This window comes from Halichoeres trimaculatus, unplaced genomic scaffold, assembly GCF_033239565.1.
Source record: "Halichoeres trimaculatus isolate MK-OKI-2021-1 unplaced genomic scaffold, fHalTri1.1 fHalTri1_scaffold_17, whole genome shotgun sequence".
In the NCBI taxonomy this organism is placed as follows: domain Eukaryota; kingdom Metazoa; phylum Chordata; class Actinopteri; order Labriformes; family Labridae; genus Halichoeres; species Halichoeres trimaculatus.
Genome location: NW_027437195.1, coordinates 29,863,961 through 29,888,313, shown reverse-complemented (window position 1 = coordinate 29,888,313; position 24,353 = coordinate 29,863,961). Strand labels below are relative to the sequence as shown.

The 24,353-nt window shown below is 39.5% G+C and overlaps 1 protein-coding gene across 1 annotated transcript in view; it reads left to right on the top strand.

The window, feature by feature from the left end:
- The window catches only part of ppp2r5eb (protein phosphatase 2, regulatory subunit B', epsilon isoform b), a 53,658-nt gene that overhangs the window by 2,394 nt on the left and 26,911 nt on the right, over window positions 1–24,353 (top strand). The window contains exon 2 of the mRNA XM_074691853.1: window positions 6,594–6,757. Within this exon, the coding sequence (XP_074547954.1) occupies window positions 6,594–6,757 (164 nt within the window). The remainder of the gene's footprint in view (window positions 1–6,593; window positions 6,758–24,353) is intronic.

Genomic DNA, 24,353 nt, shown 5'->3' with positions numbered 1-24,353 from the left:
AGTCACCTCCCAGACTGGCGGCTGGAGGTGTTAAGTCGAGCAGCCAATCAAACGTCAGATGCGTGCTCAGCTGGAGGTGTTTTCCCAGCCGGTGGATGATGCTGATGCCCAACAGAAGGCTTTCATGCAGATGGATCGTTAACAGCTGTTTGGTTATGAAAGCGAGGACAAAGAGCGGTGATGACACATGACTCCCTGTCATCTACATGTTACTGGGTTTGTTGTATGTGAATCTGTGGCTGCAGGCTGCAGCATCAAACAGTGCTCCTCTGGGCTTCGGTGGAGTCCGTTTGACTAAGGCTGCGTTCACACTGGTTGTTTGAATTACATTTTTTATTTTTCTTTTTTTACTTATCATTTTTCATGTTATTTTTTGGGCTTTTTTAAATTAGATAGCAGAGAGGATAGCTGATAGAGCAGGAAACGAAGCTAGAGTTGGAGGTGACATGCAGGAAAGAGGCTACAGACTGGATTTGAACCCGAGCTACATGTGCGAAGGCGAACCTCATGGAGCGTGACCTTAACCACTCCCAAATGACATTTTTAAATGAGGTCTGTCCACAGACTGGATGTACACAGTTCACGCTCCTCATCCTTTGGGTTTTTACAAAAAAGAAATGTGGACTGTACAGGAACATGGCGGCAGCAGGACGTCTTCTTAACAGTCTTATGTTAAAAACAGTGTGTGGTGGCAGCTAGCAAATTTGTGAGCATGTTTTAGTGAAAAGGACTTAAAAGCCCAGTTTCCACAAAGTGGTCTGGTACAGATCAGTACAATTTGGTACGGATTGGCTCGGTAAAGCCTGATCCTGTTTGTGTTAGCAAGATGCTGATAGCCACATCAGCTACGTAATAGCATGGCACTGTGTACCCCACAAGTAAATCCAACGAAGAAGAACGTTTTTTTCAGAAAGATTTAAACTAGGGCTGTCATTTTAACGCGTTAATTAGATGAATTAATTACACCGCAAATTAACGGGTTATAAAAATTAACGCAGATTAATCTGGGTCCCAAACCCGCGGGGCGTTCAAAGACGCACTTATTTTCAAATGTCTGGCATTTACAAACCGTTTGTGCTAGGGATGTCCCGATATTACATTTTCACTTCTGATACGATACCGATACTGCAGCATTGAGTATTGGCTGATACTGATTTTAATCCGATATGATATCAGCATTAAACATGCATACTTTTAATTCTTATTGTAGTATGTCAGTCATGTTAGAAAAGGCTCGATTAAGTGATATTATTAAAACAAAGAACAGTAGTCAGCAACAGTAGGTATGAGGAAAAACTGACCCATTTATTATAAACTGACCCATTTATTATTAACCAATAGGTAACAGAAACTGCTTGTATCAGAGATGTTAGATGCATTCAGATACGATACCGATACTTTTTTTATTTTGCTGATATTGGACCGATATCTGATATCAATATCGGACTGGGACACCTCTGGTTTGTCCTACTTGGAAAAAGTGGTTTTCTCGTCAGATTTTCAAATTTCCGACGGTCCTTGAATGTATCACACGTGACGTCAGCAACATGCATTTAAAAAAATAATAAGACAAGATAAAATAATAAAAAGTGGTCTGTACTTAAAATAAAAATAAAATAAAATAAATAAAGGCTCTGGAATAATATTAATAATAATAGTAATAATAATTATTTAACAAAACAAAAAATAAATTCTTAATTTGTTAGAAAAAAAAAATCAGAGCAGGAAAATTCTTCTTTCTTCAAGGTGGAAACCAAAAACGTGCAGGGATTCATTTTTATAACTTATATAAGAAAAGTAATTTCCAAAACCTAATGTTCAAATTTAGTAAATAATACAGTTTATTATTTGCATCCTAACAGTCCACAGTCGCCTCCAAAAAAAGTTGTCCCACATTTGAAAGTAGCCTCTCTTTGACTTAAAAATGTCCGATTCAGAGTGACTTCCGACGTTCACACTGTCAGAAAGGAAGCAGATACGGGTCACAAAATCAGATTCAGGTCATTTTTCACAGCAGTGTGAACACAGCTTTTGTCACCACAGTATATTTGATGAATAATGGTTTAAATTTGATTGTTTACGTGTTTTATTTTGCAGTATCAGAAATAGTTTGAGCTCTAAAGACAGTAGGCCAGAGACTGATTGATTTATCCTTGAATAATGTAAATGCCTAAAATGCCAATCCCTATCACTTCATGCAGCAGTAGATGCTCTTTTTCCTGGTCTGATGACAAACTGTGTTTACAGAGAGTGGGATTTGTCTGATTCAGTGTTTAAAAGCTGAAAGCGCCCGGTGTAGCCTTGGTAGCCTGACGTTACAGCAGCACAGCGTAATAAATGAGTCTGGGGTTGAGGGTCTGCGGTGTTTTTCTGACCTGATGTGTGAAAACAGGAGGATCAGTGAAGGCTCGTCGGTGTAGGGTTGCAGAGATCGGCCTCTGAACAGGTAAAAGACGACAGGAACATCCAGGAAGCAGTTATTCATCACAGTTACCGTCTGGAGTCGAGTTACATCAACAGCTCGACGATCTCCGTCCACAGATGGAAGCCATGCTGCTCCACAACTATTAATCACTTGGCAATCAAAGCACAGTGAACGAAACACGATGACGGACGATCATCTGTGCAGCCTCACGCATCTTTAGATGCTTTCACTGTCAGTTAGTGCAGGCCGTATCCTCAGGCTGCAGGAGGATCTGTGTGTGTGTGTGTGTTTTATTGAAGCCTGCATGTGTTTGGCAGCCTCCTCTCCTCTCCTCTCCTCTGGTCGCTGTAACGTTCGAGGTCTGTTGGACAGACTCTGACGGCCTGTGTGACTTTGACAGAGCATTAGGGAAGGAGCCAGCTCAGAGTACCGCCTGCAGCGCCTCATTCACGTCTTATTACGTAACTATTGATGCTGGAGTCCTCCTTCTTTTCTTCTGCGGCCTGCGTGTCATCCAGCTGAGTTGGTAAATTTATAAATATTTATCTCACACTGTGATCCACCTTTAATGCTCACCACAGAACGCCCTCAAGTGAAGGACATGTGCAGCACGCAGCTAGACGTCAAACACACTTAAAGCTTTTTTCATGATTCTTTTGGAGTACTGATTCAATTTGAATTGCAATTCCTCGATATTTCCCCTTTTTTTTGCAATTTTAGTTTTTTTTTTAATCACCAGACCAAGAGAAGAATTTAAATGATGATGACAAAGTCTACAGACTATATCAGGAGCCATATTCTCCCCAAAAAAGAGATATGGTGTGGTGTGGTACGGTATGGTACGGTACGGTACCATACCATACCGTACTGTGCCGTACTGTACCGTAACCTACCGTACTGTACCGTACCGTACCGTACCGTACTGTACCGAGTCAGATTTTAGGATTTATTCAGAGGATCTGACATCTCAACTTTTTTTCCAAACTAGCTTGTAAACAAAAGCTAAAAAAAAAAAAGGAATTGAAATAAAAATTGATTTTTTAACAACAAAAAAAAAATCACAATTTAAAATTGTAACACAAAAAATCCTGACAATTTTTTTCTCCCACCCCTAAAAATAAGGACGTGTATCATCAAATGCAAATTTAAAGCAATCAAAAATTCAAAGTGTACTAAAAAATTACCCACATTTAAGAACCGTACCGTACCGAGTCAGATTTTAGGATTTATTCAGAGGATCTGACATCTCAACTTTTTTTCCAAACTAGCTTGTAAACAAAAGCTAAAAAAAAAAAAGGAATTGAAATAAAAATTGATTTTTTAACAACAAAAAAAAAATCACAATTTAAAATTGTAACACAAAAAATCCTGACAATTTTTTTCTCCCACCCCTAAAAATAAGGACGTGTATCATCAAATGCAAATTTAAAGCAATCAAAAATTCAAAGTGTACTAAAAAATTACCCACATTTAAGAACCGTACCGTACCGAGTCAGATTTTAGGATTTATTCAGAGGATCTGACATCTCAACTTTTTTTTCCAAACTAGCTTATAAACAAAAGCTAAAAAAAAGACTGGAATTAAAATAAAAATTGTTTTTTTGATATTAAAAAAAATTCACAATTCAATATTGTTACGCAAAAAATCCTGATAATTTTTTTCTCCCACCCCTTAAAATAGGGACGCGTTCACTCAAAATGCAAATTTAAAGGAATCAGAAGTTCATATTGTACAAAAAAAATAACCAAAATTAAGGACAACTCTTGTCGTCATAAATTGCTTCAAAGGAATCAAAAAATGTTTAAATCCTAAAAAATTGACCATAAAATTAAGGGTACATGATTTTATTGTGTGCATCTTTGAGATTTATTTTGCTGGGTTTTTTTTATCTCATAATTTTAAAAGGAAATTTCACAACTTTTTTTTAGGAAATAATCATTTCCTAGTAAAACATGTTTTAAAAGGACAAAAGTTTTTTTTTGGATACACAAAAACACAAAAACCTCTGCTTCACTTTGTCTGGTGTTTTAAAGAGACAGACATGTGTTACAGCAGCTCTTTGTTCATTAAGGAATCAGACGCAGGTTTCCAAATCTGACACCAAAATAAAAACCTCAGACCTTCAGGTGTTCAAAGCTAAACAGCTGATTGTTAAAAACATCTGAAGAATGAGCCTCTAGTTGTGAGCCAGCGTGGACCTTTGATGTTTGGGTGTTTGTGGTCAGTGTTAGCATCAGATTCTTCTTTATGTTTGTCGAGGTGAGTTAAGTTTCTGTAAGAACATGCCGGTTTCTTTCAGAGGTGGAAGGAGCCTCTCAGCTCCTCGCACCGTCTGCCGTCTGAAAAAGAAACCTTTGCTTTATTTTTCCAAATGTTTCCTCCTGGGTGTGGTCCAGAGGAGTTTGCAGAGCAGAGTGTTTCTGCTGTGAGCGCCGAGCAGTTTGTTAGAAGTATTTCAGACGTAATCAGCAGCTAACACACCGCGGTGGACGTTTCCTCTGCTTCCTCTCCCTGAGACGCCTCACCGCCGCAGAACCTGCTCCATTGTTGTGGGCAGACGCTGGTGTTTTCAGCCTGTGTGTGTGTCTGTGTGTGAGAGCAGTGTGTCAGTGCACTGTACCAGGGCTCGGCTGAGGCCCATGCTGGGAAAATGAGGCAGTCTGCCACGGCTGCACAGGTCTGTGTGAGAAAAGAAAAGCTGCAGGAGCACGGACGTATCCAGAGCTGAGGAAACGTCAGAGGGCTTGACGTCTCTGTTTCTTTTTTATTTTTTGACATTTCAGTTTTGCTTCCATGAGCTGACTGCCATGTTGGTCTGCATGCTAATAGCTCAACGTCTGCCTCAGTGATTTAAGCTGAAAGAAACAGATCTTTGTGAACTCGAATGCTTTTGGAGCCCAAACCGTTCACTGCTGATAAATAAGACGGTGTGGATAGGCTTACGGCAAGTAGAGAAGGACATTTGAGCAAGAAGAATGTGTCCTCCAGCTGAGGAAACCTTTGGGTGGGGGTATACTCTTCCCTTTAGCCAGGCTAGCTTAAGTTAGCTATACCTGTTCTAATAGATTATATGATTTTTTTGCACATAAAAAAACATGGTCATGTTGGGACGTTGCAAAATTTCAAATCAGTCAAAACAGAAATTTGATGACTCAGCTGATTTGGGCTAACGCTAGCAGAGCTAGCACCACTAGCCTTCAGTCCTCTTTGCAGATTAATGTCAACATGTCAGGATTTTTACTAGAGATAGACCGATATTTTTTTAAGGGCTGATACTGATATTGATAATTTGTAGTCAAGGAGACCGATAACGTCAAAATTTTGAATATTTCAAACTACAACACTTAACTTTGTTTAAATGCCGCTGTATGTTTATTAAACAGCTCCCAGGCTCAGCAGCATGTCTAATAAAGTTAAATGAAAACTTAAAAAAAACAAATATGAAAAAAAATCGCACATTTTTAAATTGATTTATTATCGGCTGTTGGATTAAAAGAAAAAAAAACGATGCTGATATGTATCAAAATGCCGAATATTGGCCTGATAATTGGTCTATCCCTAGTTTTTATGCATTTCTTCAATAGCTATGTTTCATTTCAATTTCAGCTACAGCCCCAACTAGTGGTGGGAGGCTATACTACAATAATAACAATCTGAAAAATTAATTTAATCATTTAACTATTAGAAGTTTTGCATTAGTGTAATGTTTATGTCTGCTGATGCAATTACAGAGCATCTCATTCTTCCAACACTCCTTGCAAAAATCTGTGTCAGGGGTTTTTTAGAAAAACTTTCTGCAAAGATCTGAAAAGAAAAACCACTCAGAGCCTCTGAAAAAGTTTGAAAATGTTTCTTTTTGTCTTATTTATTCACATTGGACACTTTGGAGCTCCATGAATTCACAGTCTTTTGCTTTTTTGAGTTTTCTGTTGGAATCCTTTTAGAGAAATGAATCTGATGCTTACCTTTATTTATTTTAATCTGATAATGATGTGATTTCGTTCAAACAAATCAAGCATGTCTAAAGTTAAAACCAGCCTTCAGAGCTCCTGAAACTTTGTGTATCCTCCGCTTGATCCCTCTGTCCTCTGTGAACTGGGACTTCTCCAAACCCGTGTCTAATGTGATCGTGTTAACCGCTCTCCCCCCCTCGTGTGTTTCTCCCAGCAGGGCTATGTCCTCGGCAGCCACCACATCTCCATCTGTGGACAAAGTGGACGGATTTTCACGGAAGTCTGTCAGGAAGGCCAAGCAGAAGCGGTCGCAGAGCTCGTCCCAGTTCCGCTCTCAGGGCAAACCCATAGAGCTCACGCCCCTGCCGCTGCTCAAGGGTAAGAGGGGAGAGGGGTGTGTGTGTGTGTTAATGTGTGTGAAGGGGGTTAAACTACCTGATGCTGTCAAATTCAAAATGTAATGTTTTCTGTTATAAAACCTCACCTGCACCATGTGTTAGATACTGATACAGAAAGTCTCTGAAACAAAAGTCTGCAAACAGCCTCTCTCCTCTCGTGGTTATCGCAGAGTTCACTGAGGAGGAAATATTGCACGCATCAGATCAAAGAGCATCTGAAAGAGCAGCCGACAGCCGTGCTGTTGAATGACCTGTTTGCTCCAGCGCTGAGCGCAGGAATGCAAATGATGGAGGGCAGACAGAAGAGAGCTCCATGTACAATCACGTATTTGTCATGTGTTTGAGACATGCCATGAGATACACAGAGCGTGTTTTTAACTGCTGTACCCTCAGACAACCCCAGAGGAGACTTTAAACCCCTTTTATTTTGATTTATGACAGAAGATGGGCTCTTTTAGGGCTCAGTGGTGGACTATGGATGCACGATATACCGGTATCAATATCTGTATCAGCTGATACGTTACTGATATATTGTTTTCTATTATTATGTAAACACCAAAACTACCTTTTGACTGTTTTTGATCCAAAAACAGTCAAAAGATTTTTTTTTTGATCACGTTCCTCTCGGGCGCTCCATCCTTGGATCCTCTCCATGGTCGTTTTTTCTCAAGATTGTGCCGCTCTTTCTCTCTGAACTACCTCAACACATTTTTTTTTTTTTTTTTAACCAATATTGATATCGGTAAATACCGGTCATGACAGCAATATTAATATCGGTAGGGATGGATACCGACTTAGGTACTTATATAGGTACCGACTGAATTCTGTCCAAAGTACCAGGTACTGATTCACATGAAATCAAAAGGTACCATTGTCTAGGTATAAGGTACCTTTCACATTTGAAACGATACGGTACCGATGCCCAGTACCTGGAAATCTGTACCAGTACTCAACAGTACCAATTTTCGGTACTTTTTTGTGTTTATACGGTAAAAAATATCAATTTGTTCAATAATAAAATATATAATTTTTACAATTTAACAAATATATTCTTCTGTATATAACCTTCCAATGCTGTGTTCATGTCCAGCATGGAAAATCGCCTACTCTTCCACTCCCTCAGTCACAAGGATGTGTTTAGGCACCTAAACATGGTACCTTTTGATTTTACATGAATCGATACTCGGTACTTTTGACAGAATTCGGTCGGTGCCTTTAAAAGTACCTAATTTGGTACCCATCCCTATCTAGGTACCTAACTGCATGTGACTGTGAGGGTGTGGAAGAGTAGCCAATTTTCCATGCTGAACATGAACACAGCATTGGAAGGTTATTTAACGAACAATAAATATGTGTAGTTGAAAAAATATGTGTTTTATAACTAAAAAAAGATATTTAGTATCACATAAACACACACAAAAAAATGGAGTACTGGTACCGCGCATTGATACCATATCGTTTTAAATGTGGAAGGTACCCATCCCTAGATATTGGTATTGGCCAAAATGTTCATATCGGTGTTGTGGAGTTAAAATGTGGACTATGGAGAGCTTGTTTGTTGCACAATCCTGACATAGTGTCTGAAAAAAATCTCATATCCACTCGAGCCTGACTGATTAATCAGTCGGCCTGATTAATCGATTAATCGGTCGGGCCGATTAATCAGGCCGATTATGCCTATCACTGATTAATCGACATCGGCCAAGTTCCTTGTTTTAATGTAATAGTGTTCTGTCTCTGTCTTGAATCAAATGGGTATTATAATGATTTGTGATTATATACAGTATATATCCTGTGTATATCAATGAATTTATTATATATATTAGCCGTTATATCGAATATCGGTCGATATATTGGATATCAGCTTTTTTTTTGCCCCCAGTATCGCTATCAGCATCAGCCCCAAAAATTCCATATCGTTTGGGCTCTAGTATCCACCTTAACCTTGACCGTTCAGAGTCTGGATCGTCTCCGGAGCTTTCTCTCTTTATCCTCCAGCATAAAACAGTCAGGAAACGCTGCATTGTTGACAGCTGAGCGTCTAAAGTGAAGCCAGTTTATTCTCCTGCCTTGTTCAGAGTCTGGCTCTGTCTCAGTGGTCTTGTTGTTTCCAAAAACTGTTTGTCTGGTTATTTCGTGTGCGCTTGTGTGTGTGAGAGTGTGTTTGTGTGTGTGCTACGTGCCCAGACAGGTAACTCATCCTGGCCAGAGCTGCTGTCTGTCTCAGTGAAGAGAAAACATGTCTGACCAGAATTCCCTCGATTGTTTCTGGTCAGTGTCTGATCAACACAAACTGAAGAGTTTGACACAGTTTCATGTCCTTTAACGGGGTGTGAGACGTGGTCAGCGTGCTGCGTTTACAAAGAATGGGCTCTTTAAATGAGGAGTTAATGAGCAGGAATTGAATTGTAGTCGTTTATTGAAATGTAGACACCACCTTCCTTTCCACTTGTGTAAATACAGCAGTGGCGGTGGCGTTCCTCGGTGCCGTCAGCAGGAATGCTGCCACACAGAAACCAGACGGACTCATCGTCAGTCCGCCATCCATGAAAAAACCACTTCCTGGTTCTCTTCAGGCCCAGGCCCCACCCTGTTGCTGCAGAGAGGGCGGGGCTTACAGTCAGGACACTAAGCTTTTGTATTGTTTACATGTTGAAATCTTTCTGTGTGGAGGTGTGTGTGTGTGTGTGTGTGTGAGAGCTCTTCTGTAAACATGCAGCCGCACACAGCAGCACACCTGACCTCCACCCTGGCAGACTCAGGGTTGATCCCATTAGCAGACACCATTAGTTAAAGCTCTGTTTGATAACGAGCCGTTCATGTGTGACGTGCCTCAAAGAAAGGCGCCGCGGCTGTTCCTCGACAGCTCAATGACTCACTTCCCTTTTTACAGACGTGAAGTTTTAAAAATACATGTTCTTCTGAAACTTTGCAATTATTTGGCCATGCGCAGAAACTATCCACTTCTAAAAGCAGTAGTAATTTTTACTTTCTGACTCATCCCGTCAGTGTCATTATCAGATTTTAGAGGCTTTTATGTCTTTAGGGGAAAAGGACGGTGGAGGATGAAACTGGGAGGAGAGGGTGGGGGATACAGGGTGAAAAGACTGTGAAACAGATGCCAAACCAACGCTCACATGTCACTTTATTTTTTTTTCCATAAGCAGTAACCCCAGATACTGAGAAAATGAAACATGTAAAGAAATATAACAGTCCCTAATCTGCCCATTCCTGTGAGGAACTTTTAGCTGAATGTTCATCAAACTCAATTCATACTGATGTGTTTTTATGATCTAAAAAAGCAAACCATACAGTTAAAATGAAAAATAATCATTTAGTTTTATAGTTACTTTAAGTTTTTGTATTGTACATAACCACTGGCAGGTAGGGGTGGGCCCAAAAAAAGGTGCAAGGTTGCAGTGAGTACGCTTTTATTATTCCTGCACAGAGTTAATATTTCCACAACAGAAAGTCCCGTTGCTCCTGGAGGTCACAGCCTGAGACTCTGCTCCTGTTTTAGTGTTTATGGTTTGATTATTAGTTTTTAGTCCTTGTTTTATTGTTCTTTAATTGTTTTTAAGAACAATGAAACATTATTTTAGCACCTGAACCTTTGTTGTATGGATTATTTCTTCTTTTTGTTGACTTATTTCTTTCTGCTCCGTCTTTTATCTACAGCACTTTGTTTCAGCTGTGTTTGTTTTTAAAGTGCTTTATAAATGAAGCTGAGTTGAGTGGAGAATGATTGTTTGAAGGCTTAACTTATGAGTAATTAGGTATAATTAAGGCTGTGGTTCATTTGACTGACAGGCAGGTGTGTCTCTGTGGCTCAGCTCCAGCTCGTTGCTGGTTTCTAGAGAAGTCCAGAGTCCGGTAGAGCCAGCATTTGAAGTTTGGCGTCCAACATCTTTCAGCGTCTTTGTTGGCTGAGGTTTGCACAGTCGGTGGTTTCTCTGCCTCCTCACAGGAAGCTCAGGTCTTTGTTTCAAGTGAACCAGCGTCGGTCTCTGAGTCGTTCTGTCTGGACGGACTTTCAGGTCTTGCTCTGCCTCGTGTGGTTGTCTCGTATTTATCTCTGTCAGAAGCCAAACCGGCTCATGGTCTGTCTTTTTTCAGCCCCTCCCCCTCCCTCCTGCTTCACTTTCACACGTTCACTTCACATTCACACAGCTCCACACATTTCTCACCTCCTCAGTACAATCGCAGTCTGCTGCTCCCCTGGAAACGCTCCTGTCACCCGGCGCAGGCGCTTCAGGAGGAGACGGATCGCCCCAAACACAGACCAGTCCTGAATTAGAAACACAGTCGGACGTGTCACCTGGTGATAGATTTCTCTGCTAGGTGTGATTCCCCGGTCTGCAGAAACATGCTGCACATGACGCTGACAGGCCGTGGATCCTGTAAACACGGCTGTGCTGCAGCGTGGCGCTCTGAGGGAGGAGCCTCACACAGGTAGTGTCCTCCCTGCAGAACAGAGTCAGAATCACGTTTTGAAAAGATTAACGTTCGTGTTGGAAAACCGTGATAGGAAAGAAAAATACCCTGATGTAAGTTTCAGGTCACATCGCCCACCCGAGTTCAGCTAAAGAGTGAAGAGGTTTGTGAGGAGACGAGAGCGTCATCATCAGGACAGACGTCTTCCTCCAACCCAGAGTCTCTCCTCTCTTCCGTTTACGCAAAAACAAACAGAGCGACAGGGATTAAGACGCCTCCTCCTCTCGTCTGTTGTGAACCTTAAGCCACAGATAAACACAAGTCTCTGTGTGATGAAGATCCTCGTGTTAAATCAGCGGGCAGTAAAATTGAATTTAGTAAACGAAGTCACTGTTGTGGCCGACACACGTGTGCGGCCTTCAGGTACGACGCCTGGCTCCTGTTGTCTCCTTTCACTTCCGGCCTCCTCCACCTTTAATCTCAGCGTTATGTAACCGTGAGGGAAATGAGCGTTAGGCAGCGCCGTGTTTTATTAACCAGCTGGCGGTCTCTGCGGCCGCCCCAGGGCTCCTCTCATTTGGGAGCGTTTCAGAGCTGTTGGGAGAAAGAGGTCGGGGATAGATTTCGTCGAATCTTAAATTCTCGGATGATTCGTGATATTTTCGGCTGAATCACCACAGAAACAAAAAGACTTCCTGTTTTGTTGAGGATGTTGTTACTTTAAGCTTCACTCCACCAAACACACACTCTGCTCCCTGTCCTTCATTTAAACTTTCTCCTGGGATTCACATTTTCACATTTGTTATTTCCCCGTGTTTGAGGAGGTGTTTCTTTCCCTCCATTTCCATAATCTCTCTGCGTTTACCTCCCGCCTGGAGATCCACATGTACACACGCCGCAGAGGTAGGCGTAAATATCTGGACAGCTGTGCTCAGTACTCAAAGTACTCAAACGCACAAATCACATCTTTTTTTTCTCACCCTCTCCTCTTCCTCCTTCCTCTCCCCGTGGATTACTCACAGTAACAGGTCAGGCTTTGTGAAAAAAAAAAAAAACACCTGTAGGGACTCGGTGAGGTACATTAGATTACATAAACCCTGTGATTGGCCGTGCAGCTCGTTCCTCGACTGTAAGAGGAAGACGAGGAGGGCGCAGTTTCCTCGAGGGGATCCCTGGGAAAGGCAGATGACGCATGCAGGAGGTTTTTTTTTTTTTTTTTACAACAGGGCCAAACAGTTTCTCCTCATTGTCAACAGATAAAGACAAACCTCTGATGTGTTTTGGAAAAATCATTAAACGATCAGAGAAACACCTTCAATTAAGAAACCTGTGACTTTTATTTGAACAAGACTTCCCAAATCCACAAAACTTAGACATCCTGATGAAAAATCAACACAGAGATCATAAATGTGTTGCATCCTTTATATGAACAAGAAACATAACCTTCAGTTAGGGCTGCAGGATGTGGCCTCAAACTATTATTATTATTATGCATAAAATGACACCAGAGTAAAGATTTAAACGATGCATGCATCTTTTTTCCCTCCTCTCCTGATACAGACACGCATGAATACTACTGCTTTTTTAATCCCTCAGCATTTCCACGCAAATGCAGATTTTCTTCACTGTGTTTTTTGTGTTTTTCGGTTGAAATGTTATTGTGTAAACTGGCCTAAGAGTTGTAAACATGTAGTAGTTGTTCATGTGTACAAATGTCTCTGCATTAACCTTCACAGAACATCTGAGGACGTCTGTCTGGTTTTGTTTCATAGATTCATCGATCCTGGTCACATGGGACGATGGGTGCTTTCTATGCTGCAAAAACTGAAATCTTTTCAATTGTTTTTTTCTTATTTAAGTAAAAAATGTCTTATTTAACTCAATATGAGCCATATTCAACTAGTCAGTCCAGAAAATGTCATGTAAACCAGAGCAAACGCTTGTCTTTGCTGAACTCACAGAGACGCAAAGCTCGAGTGTTGAAACATAAACAGGCTGAAAGTTAATCTAGTCAAAAGTCAGGTCAACTTTTTAGTCTTGATCAAGGTTATAATATTTAACTAAAACAAAACTGAAATTTAAAACACATTGCAGTTAACTCAAACTAATAAAAACTAGAAAAGAAAACAGAAACAATAAGTCAACTAAAACTGTAACTCGTGTTCACAAAACTAACTGAAACTAACTAAAATTAAGGACAAAATGTCCTTAGTTATAGTTTTTGACAACATTAAAGCCTTTAGGATTTAAATTAATCAGAGAAAGTTCCCAAACAATTTTACGACAGTTTTCAGCAGTTGTCAGCGCCATACGGCAAAATCATAGTGACGTACTGGGACGTGCTTGTTTACTGCACTGACTGGCTGTGCTCTGTGCCACGACCAAACGTAGTGGAGCAATGAATCGGAGCATCTGTAACAGTTTAATTTCATCTGAGTCTGACTTTATCGTTACAGAGTCCAAGTTTCTAATTATTAAAGCTCATATTATATTGTTTTATATAGTTTATCTTTACATTATTTTTATTTAATTTATGTAAGCATTATTTTTACGTTATTTATGTTTATATTATTTTTATTTAATTTATGTTAACATAATTTTTATATTATCTATGTTTACATTATTTTTATTTAATTTATATTAACATTATTTTATATGATTTATGTTTATATTATTTTTATTTAATTTATATTAACATTATTTTTATATAATTTATGTTTATATTATTTTTATTTAATTTATATTAACATTATTTTTATATAATTTATGTTTATTTTATTTTTATTCAATTTATATTAACATTATTTTTATATAATTTATGTTTATATTATTTTTATTTAATTTATATTAACATTTTTATATAATTTATGTTTATATTATTTTTATTTAATTTATATTAACATTATTTTTATATAATTTATGTTTATATTATTTTTATTTCAGTTTATATTATTTTCTTGTGTTGAAGGCAGCAGCCAACAGTTCAGTATCAGCATTGAATGAACAGTGAGCACTATGTTGGATCCGAAAATAAACAGTTTTACAAACTATTTACTCTGACCTTTTTGAATCCTGAAAAAACTTAACTAAACTAAAACTAAACTAAAACTTAACTGAAACTAAGTCTTGTTACAAAAATAAAAACTAAATAAAAACTAGAATGCCTGCTCTAAAAAATAATTAAAACTAAACTGTAATGGAAAAACAATGTCAAAACTAACTAAAACTAAACTATAATGACAAATCCAAAACTGTTATAACCTTGGTCTTGATTTTTATTTTGTGGCTTAAAAACGTGCGTCTGTAAACAATAGTATACTAACATAATATAAATCTGAAACAAACATGAACATCTGACTGAATAAAGGTTAAATAAAAAGAAAAAAAAACAGAACATCATGGATTTAGAAATTGGAAGGATAACTGAAACATATATATGCATGGATAAATCTCCTGTAGTGCTATCGGTGATGTACAGTACAGCTCCATCGTCTCATTTCCATACGTGTTGCTTCACACTTTGAGCTTCTTGTGGCGTTTCCAAGGAGATCTTCACCCGAGGAGACAGAACAAAGAGCGCAAACAGCGGAGGGAGAGGATGGGAGAGGTGAAGAGGCTGGAGGCAAACATGGAGGAAGGATTAGGAGTGCAGAGGAAGGATGGAGGGAGGAAGAGGAGGAGGGGAAGGGAGGATGGTTCCTGTCAGGCCCAACGTAAACAAACACGACTCCTTCTCTCCTTCTGTTCCCTTTCTCCTCGCTTTACGGGCGGGTTGGCCGCGTTTAAATACATCACATCATGTTGTCATGACGATTTAATGTTAAACTCTTCAGAAATATTGATGCAAGTTTGAGTTGATCTGAGTCTGGACGCCCTGGCTCCATGTGAGCAGATATCTGTGAGTAAAATCAGGATTTCTGCCTGTTTCCTTTGCTGAGCTCTTCTGGAGGTGTTCTCCTCTCTGACGTTCTCCTCTCTGACGTTCTCCTCTCTGACGTTCTCCTCTCTGACGTTCTCCCTCTCGACCTCCTCCCCGTCACGGATGCTGTGGCGAGTTGGGAAAGAATAAAAACAGCCTGTTGGATCACAGATCTGATTTCAGCAGCAGCAGCTGGGGCTATTGTGAGCCGAATCCTCCCGTGACTGAACGTGTTGTTGCTCCTTTCAGCTTGAATCCGGTTCCCCTCACGTCTTGGGCTCTCGTCCACCTCGTACAGGACGACCGGGCGGCAGGTTTTTAAAAAAAGGGAGAGGAGCAGAAATAGAAAGGGGGAGACCGAGACGCACAATGCTGCTGGTCTCCGATCGGCCAATGGAGCCCACCGACACGCTGCCTCGTCTTCCCTCCCCTCCACGTCCTCCCTCCAGGAGAAACCCGATCCACGCGGTGTCTCTTTACATTTTTCCAGCCCCACTCGCTACAAACAAGCCACAGGAGGAGCGTGGGTCAGCTAAACGCCCGTCGTCCACATGTTTGGCTCAAACCTGCTCGCACTGCGACGTTCATGACTGTGGTTTTCTGCTGTTGGCGCCCAACAGGGAGAGGAAAAACGTGAGTGACAGAAATCCTGAATGTGTGTGTGTGAGTGTGTGTGAGAGGAGGTGGTGCTTAGCAGCTAGCACAGTAGCACTGAGAGTTAAAGTTAGCCTCTGCTGTCAGGGGCTGTCGTCTGCTAGCAGGCGGCCTGGCCTGTCATGTGTGTGTGTGTGTGAGTGTGTGTGAGGCAGATGGAAAGGTGGACTTAAAATGGACTGCCGGCGGTAACAGAAGACGCCTGTTTTTACTGGCTGACAGGAGAATGGAAAGTTCACCGGGGGAATGAATATGTTTTATTTTTACTGATCCACGGGGCAGAATGTGCTCGCTTGTGTTCACGCAAGCGTTGACTTTCTACACGGAGGGGGGGGGCGAGTGTGTGGGACCACCACCAAACTTTTGTCAAAGACAAACCAGCGTCTCAGTGAATCTGAAAACTTTTTGTTTCAGAGTGAAGTTTGGGCGCTCTGAGCTTCCTTCACTGCGATGTCAACCTGCTGATAATGTGACTGATCAGTTTCACTTTGGGTCTGAGAGTGACAGAGATACTTCTCGGGAAAAAGAGATCAGAGCGACAGAGCGAGGATAGAAAGAGCTGAAACTGAAAATAAGTTGTTTCAAACAAACACTTCCTCATTTTTGATGAAGCGTGTTTCCTGCCGTCTTCGTGCGTCTTCCCTGGTCTCTGTCGTAGCTGCAGGATACTGACTTTGTGCTCTGGCACTTTGCAAAATTACAACATGAGTCAGTTTTAGTTTCAGTTTTTTTTGCTGTAGCATCCAAACGATCATTAATATCATTTGATTTTATAAGTGCTGTATCAAACTTTCTGATATTCTGTTAACTCAAACCAAGACTGATTTTTCATGATTTTTTAACTCTGATCAGATAGAAAATCAAATGTTTGTGTTTTGACTTCTTCTTCTTTTGTTTAGCTGCTTATATCCAACAGAAATTGAATGTGCAATGACAGAAAACGTAATATAAGAGCCATATCCTTACAGCTTTTGAGTTACACCCTGCAAATATTCACCATTTTTTCTTTTTTTTAACACTTTAAAGCTTCTCTGAGGGATTTTCAAGTTGCTTTGATTTTGATACAAATCTGGAAAATCAACCTTTTTGCTGATTTTGTCTCATCCTGCTTTGTTTAACATCAAAAGTAGAACAAATTTCTTTTGACCCTTTAACTTTAACTTAACACTACATTATATTACATATACTTTGTTATATATTGATATTACAATAATAACTAATTTTTAACCTTTTAGAGTTACATCCAAGAAAAAAAGACAAAAAATCTGACAATAAATCAGACAAAAACAAAAAAAACCAAAATTAAAAACAAAATTAAAAAAACAAAAACAAAAAAAACGCGCAATAAAAAAAGTAAAAAAAGAATAAAGAACTGAATTAAAAAATGGAAAAAGACAAATAAAGAGTAGATAAAGAAAAGACAAAAAAGACAAAATTAAAAAAAATGACCAAAAGACAAAATTTTTAAAAGAATTGACAAAAGTGACTTAAACAACAAAAAAAGACCAAATTAAAAAAAAATTGACAAAAAGTGACTAACACAAAAAGAGGCAAAATTTAAAGAGATGACATAAAAGGACAAAATAAAAAAAAAATGATAAAGAAGTACAAAAAATGACAAATAAAAATGACAAAAAAAATGAACAAAAGGACAAAAAAAACAAAATGAAAAAAAGGAAAGAAAAATAAAAAACAAATCAAAAATGACGAATAAAGAAATGACAAAAAAAATACAAAATGAAAAAACAAAAGAATAAAAAAAAAAAAACTTTTTTTATATTGTAGCACTAAGCTCAAAAACCCCAAAGTTTAGAAAATAATTTCAAGCTGTAGTGATGACCCAATCAGGTTTTACTTAGTTGAACATAATCTGATGGGATGTTTGACTCAAAAGAAATAAAAAAAATAAAAAAATCACTTAACGCTTGAACTGCAAGTTAAAGGTTTCAAGAGTTTCAACTGTTTCTTAGGAATCCTCTGAATGAATTTGGCCGAGGTCACAGCAGATGAAATGACTCTAATGAAATTGTTAATTCCTCTCAGATTTTCTTGTTTTTGTGTGTTCACTGTAAAGAAGCATCAGCGTTAACTTCAGTCTGTTTCATTAAAAGCTAAAAACTCCTCACAGGAGCTTTAATTCTGTTTTAATTGAACTCATTCAGCTCCCAGTTTCAGAAACTGTTCCAGAGAACGGTTTGTTTTGTTTGGTACTCGCTGCTATCAGCACATGCAAGACGTTTCAGTGAGTATTAAGGTTAGAGCCTCCGTCCTAATCCCTAAAATCTGAACGAAACCACCCTTTATCCCCGTCACGTCAGCGAAGATTAACACGCACTGATTGATACACACCTTCTCCTGACAGCACACACACAAACACACACACACACACACATAGGCTGAAAGCTGCAGGAGGAGCCGGCGTTGACTGAGGCGGACAGGTACCCCCCTCTGTGTCGTGGTGTGGAGGAATCTCTGCTATGTGGCTCCTGTGAGCGACGTGGTCGTCTCACCTGGACTCCTGAACGCGGCCTTTGTGTGAGCTGACCCAGATGTTCAGACTCAGAGATGATGCTCTCAAAACACTCGAGGAAAGCTGTGACGTGAATCAGCTCACCTGAAATCTGATTATTTTTCTTTCAATGAACATTTATTGCAAATTTATTGCAGAAATCTGGGAATCTGTTGAGGAAGGCTGTTTCAGGATGCAAACTGCAGAATGTCAGTGAACTGGAGGTCACGGCACATGAGGAAATCTTGTGTTTCTGCAGCAGCGTGACTAGTGTGTTTATTGACAACCTTAAAGCAACACACTGGTTTTTCCAGCAACTTTTGCAAATGTTTCTTCTTCTTTTTCTTGAGTAAACAGCTTCAGCTGCAGCCACAACCAGGCTCCAGGAAAAACAAAGAGAAAACCTTGATTTCTTTAAAAGTTTCTCTCCTGGATACTCAAGATTCCTAGACTGAAGTCATTAAAACTGTCTTTTTTTTGGTTGATGTTTGATAAAACACTTGTAAATATTCCTTGTTGAGCTTTTTGAAATTTTCTTGTTGGATTTAATTTTTGCTAACAGCTGTTCAACTGCAGAAACACCTGCAAAAGTTCCTGTTTAACACCTGCAGGGCTGCACATGTCAGGTGCTGATGGTTATCAGATCTTAAGACAGATAAGATGAGAAATCAGCAAACTTTTGACGTCTATCTCTAAAAAAATAAAGAATGAAGGAAAAAAAAAGTGGTTGGTGAATATGCTCCACCTGCCTCAAATCAACGTGATAATCCTTCTGCACCACCTGAGGGATCTTTAACGTTTTATGAGGGAGGTAAATGTGGTGCAAAGGGCTCGACGTCGATCTCCAACAACCCTATGAGTCAGCGCTCGTTATTTTGGCTTCACTGTTGTAGGACACAGGAGTGTGTCGTGTGTACCGGGCCTTACGTCGACTAGTCTGCTGCAGCTATCTTAGCTTAGCAGTTAGCTAATGTTTCCCAAGAAAACTGATTCAGGATTTTCAGCTTGAAGTTTTCCTGAAGAACTGACTTCATAAAGAAAAGTTCATCACTCTCTCTTAGGAGATTCATATTCAGTACATTCAAAATGATATAAATCACTTATTCACCAAAATAACAAATTAGTACAAGCTTGATGCTAACATGTAGGGGATACTGCATTGATATGCTAACAGTTAGCATACATCAGTATAACTTCAGCTTCAGAATAGAATTTAAACTTTCATCACAGAAACATATCACATCAACTCTGTAAAAAATACTGAGAATTTCAAATGTCAAAAGCTAACAGGCTATGGAAAGGCTCATTCCTGACGGAGAGGTTCCAAACAACTTAAATCATTGCTATAACCACTTTGAGACACTAGATGGCCTACTTGAATTATTACTATATTACAACACAGAACATCAACTTGACATTGTGTGAAAATTTTACCTGTTTCTGTTCAATTATGAAATATCCAGACTCAGGGACCAATTACATTTTATTCACTTACAGTATAAACTCAATTAAATGGTGTTGACACAGAAAACCTGTAAAGCTACTTTTAGCACCATACCACTAACTTTTGATAAGACTAATTACTATTTATTAACCTTTTAGAGTTACATCCAAGGAAAAACAACAAAAAATCTGACAATAAAAGACAGGAAAGCAAAATAAAAATAAAAAATTAATAAAAACAAAAACAAAAATGACACAATAAAGAAAATAAGAAATAGACTAAATAAAAAAATTACAAAGACGAAAAAAGACTGAATTAAAAAATGACAAAAACAAAAAAAAGACAAAAAAGCAAAATAAAAAAAGGACAATTAATAAAAACAAAAACAAAAATGACAGAATTAAAAAATGACAAAAAAGTAAAAAAGGCAAAAAAAGATTAAATTAAAAAAATGATATAAAAGACAAAATTAAAAAATGACAAAACTTAAAAAAATACAAAAAAGCAAAATAAAACAAGACAAAAAAGCAAAATAATAAAAAAGATAATAATAAAAAAACAAACAAAAATGACACAATAAAGAAAGTAAAAAATAGACTTAATAAAAAAATTGACAAAAAGACAAAATAAAAAAATGACAAAAACTAAAAAAAGATACAAAAGCCTTTTTTTTGAATAACAAAAGTACAAAAAAATTTAAACGGTAAAGTTAAAAAAAATAAAAAAAAGTATTAAAGACAATTGAAAAACAACAAAAAGAAAAAATGACAAAAAAATCACAAAAAAGACCCCCAAAAATTTTATTTTCAAGAAAATTCACAACAGGAATTGATAAGGGAATCAATAAAGAATCAGATCGCTAAGCAGAATCGATAACGGCATTGGTATTGACAAAATCTTATCAATTCCCATCCCTATTGCTCACTAAATTGTAAAGGGAAGATGACCTTTAACCCTGATGATTTTTAATAACGAAGGAGGACTCTGTCTCAGCTCGAGCTGCAGGCTCCTGTAAATGATCGGCCTGTCGTAAAGCCATTATCACGCTGCCTGCTGAACATTGCACCGTGTTTGTGTCGTGTCGTTCTCAGTCACTTTGTGGAAACTTTCAAACACATTCTTAGAGATTGATCTTTGAATTACCAAGAGGAATCCTTATTCCTCTGTGCAGGAGAAAAACCAACCAGACATGTTTCACAGGTTGCGTGTGGGAGTCTTTTTTTATACGATGCACGTTATGGAGCACGTGATCAACCTGACAGGCCTCCGTTTGCTCTCTTTAGGCGCTCTCGCTCCTCTCTGTTTGTCTAAGTGAGATACAATCCAGACTCCTCGTACCTGTGACACGTCGTTACCTAAAGAGTGAAAGTGGCTCGGGCTGCGTAGCTCTGCCATCTGCTGCGTTGTTGGCTGCGGTAGCTGGGAGCAAAGTTTGCCCAGGAGGGCTGCATGTGTTAATGATTGACAGCAGCCTGGCGCCTCGCTGAGACGCGTATATGCGACCTGAGAACACGGCGATAGGAGCATGGGTGGATGTATCTGGGTCATGGATGTATATTTATATGTTGTGGTCCTGCCCTGTTACCTGGACTCACAGCTCTCTGTGTAACATGCAGATGCAGCTCGCTGTGTTGTTGTAAGAACAGGTCCTGCAGTGTTTGCACAATTCGACACAATCAGCGCGTGTGTTATCTGAGGCTTTAATCTGCTGCAGAGCGGAGCTCGGAGCACGGGCTGTGCAGTTTGAAGGATGTTTTAATGTTCCACAAAATCCCGAAAGCTTGAGCTGTGCAGCTCGACGCGCACTCTGATCCAGGTCAGCGTGTGTTTGTTTGACTCGGTTGCCATAGTTACAGCTCTTTCCCTCTGACTGATGTGGTCGACTTTCCCCTCTATTCTCCGTTCTGCAGCTTCACATCCTTTAAGAGTCTGTGGATACAGAAGGAAACGTCTCTCCTTTCTGTGATGTTGGACACGGCTCACGTCCACCCGTGTGTCCGTGTGTCCATACATGAGAACATCAACGCCGTGTCATGCTTGCTGAGCGGTTCGCGGTTCGCATATTTACATGGACAGCTGATGAAATGTTGCTGGCTCACGTCTGTCCTCTTGTTTTATTTTTTCCTGAGACCAAACAGAGCAGAGCAGATGTTGTGACAGTCAGTGTTTATCGTCTCCTCTCGCTGTAATCCTTTATGTAATGTTGACCCCGGTGGCTTATAGGCTCGGTGGTGACGACGCTCAGCGCCGGTTGAACCGTTTGCTTCGACAGGAAACATGACTCATGCTTTCTGTTTTGATTGCTTTATGCGTTTTTACATTAAATTAAAAGATGATGAATCATAAACGGTAAAAACGGCTTCGATTTGAGCTGAAAACGTCAGATGAATCGTTCTGTTTCTTTTCTTTCTCATTCTTTTTCTGGTGCCAATTGTAAAATGAGTTTTTTAAAACTGTTGAAATCCCAGTTTACTTGAATGATAACAGTTTTAAGGAGGGAATAGCTTCGTCATAAATAAGAAGACAGTTAGTGAAACGACGTTTTCTTCTGTAATGACTTGTTTGTAAAGAAAATACATATATATAAAAACCACCAAAAAAGATATTATGTATATTTAGTTCATATTTTCATGTATCTAGAGACATATTTGTTGCAAAGCTGCCCTAAAGTACCCTGCTTTAAGATGATGGTGATGTGATGGTTTCGCTTTCTCACACACCTGAGTTTGAGCTAAAGACGTCTCAACACGTCTCGACTTAAAGACATTTACCTGACGATCTTAGAAAACAGATCTTATACTGTTTTATTTCTCAGGTGACGCTCAAAGGCAGCACCTCTGAGTTAATAAGAAGCCAGAGCAGCATAGAAAACAAAGGTCACAAACACACACACACACACACACACACACACACACACACACACACACAGTGCCTGACACGTCTGCCTTATTGTTCTTTAATCTCCGAGCACCTTGACCTCACCTGTTCCACCTCTGTGTTAGTGAAACTGTGTGTGTGTGTTTGTGTGTGTGTGTGTGTGTGTGTATCCCACACACTGACCTTCAGGCCGAGCGGTCACCTGCTGAATCCATCTCTCCCTCCTGTTGTAACCTGAGCTGCCCACGCGGTCACACACAGTCCCTGCATTTAGAGACAAGGGGCTTTCCCCTTACACTGAGTGCGTGCGTGCATGTGTGAGTGTGAGTGTGTGTGTGTGTGTGTGTGGACTGTTCTTAAAGAGTGCGTCCTGCGGTCATCTTACACCTTCCTCGACTTGTGTTTCCATTAAAATCTCTGCAGCGCTGTGTGTACAACACTACGGCCTAAAAATAGTTCCTCTCAGCCACGGAGTACAGTCCATTAATAAACAAATCAAACTTTTCTCTGCAGCAGACCGAGGAGTTGGACTCTCCCAGACAGAGTTTAATCCTAAAAAAGTTACGTCACTGAAACGCACGTTCAGGTTTACAAGTAAATTTGTTAACAGCTCCAGAACAGAACCGGGTCTGGATCTCTTGCTCAGTGCCGACCTGCAGGTGACCCTGGTCAAAGCTCAAACCCCCACGCACGAAGCTCTCCTGGTCGTTCTCCTCGTGTGTGTGTCTTAAAGTGGAGGGATACTGCTTCATTGTCAGACTTGGTCTCAGTTTGTGAGATCTGGATGGGTTTTGTCACTCAGCTCTGCAGCTCTTGCCTGAGGTGCTGCCTTTTACAGAACCACAAATGCCGCGCTTAGATCCTGTCAGTTTCTCTACCATTTCAGTCCAGGATGGATTTCCTTGCAGCAGTAAAGGTCTTTGCACACTGAGTCTGTTTGTTTAGCCCCAGACTGATTCATGTTAAGAGAATACATTTGATCCCATGTTACGCCTAAAGCTGCTGTTATTATTTTTCTCAGAACAGGTTTGATTTTTGTGTGTTTTCACATTCGTCCAGCTCGTTTCCAGGGTTGTTTGACTATCCAGAGACGTCGTGGCTACTTGCAATAAGGGCTGTCCCGATACTGATTTTTTGACCTCCGATCTGATTTTTTTCATGACATTTGCAGATACCGATACTTTTCTTTGATAAATCCCGTATTTGGGTACATTGGGTGATTATGTTGTGAAGAATCATATTTGTTGTATTGCACTTACTTAAAAAATGTTGCAAGACACAATTCTACTATCGCTGCTTTCCAAAGAGAAGTAGTTCCACACAGCGGTAGGGATGGGAACCTTTCACATTTGAAATGATAAGATACCTATGCCTGGTACCTGGTAATCAACAAGGGGTACACCGATCACAATTTTCTGGCCAATCATTGATCACCTATCTTTAAAAGGCCTGACCTGCCGATACTGATTTGAGCCAATGCCAATTTTTATTTTTTACTTTTTACATTTGACAGCATATACCTTCAATGTTCCGATCTTATTCTATTGAAAATCATTGAACAAAACCTGTGAAACAATAAAATCTTTGTTTTAGCTTAAAAAAAACAATTAAGTGTCCTGAGTTTTAGGTCTCAGAGCAAAAAGCAACAATAGCTGGCTGTCAGACCCTCCTGGAGGTTTATAAGATCAGTTTCATATGTAAGGATGGGCCCATCACCAATCACTGATCTCCCAAAATCA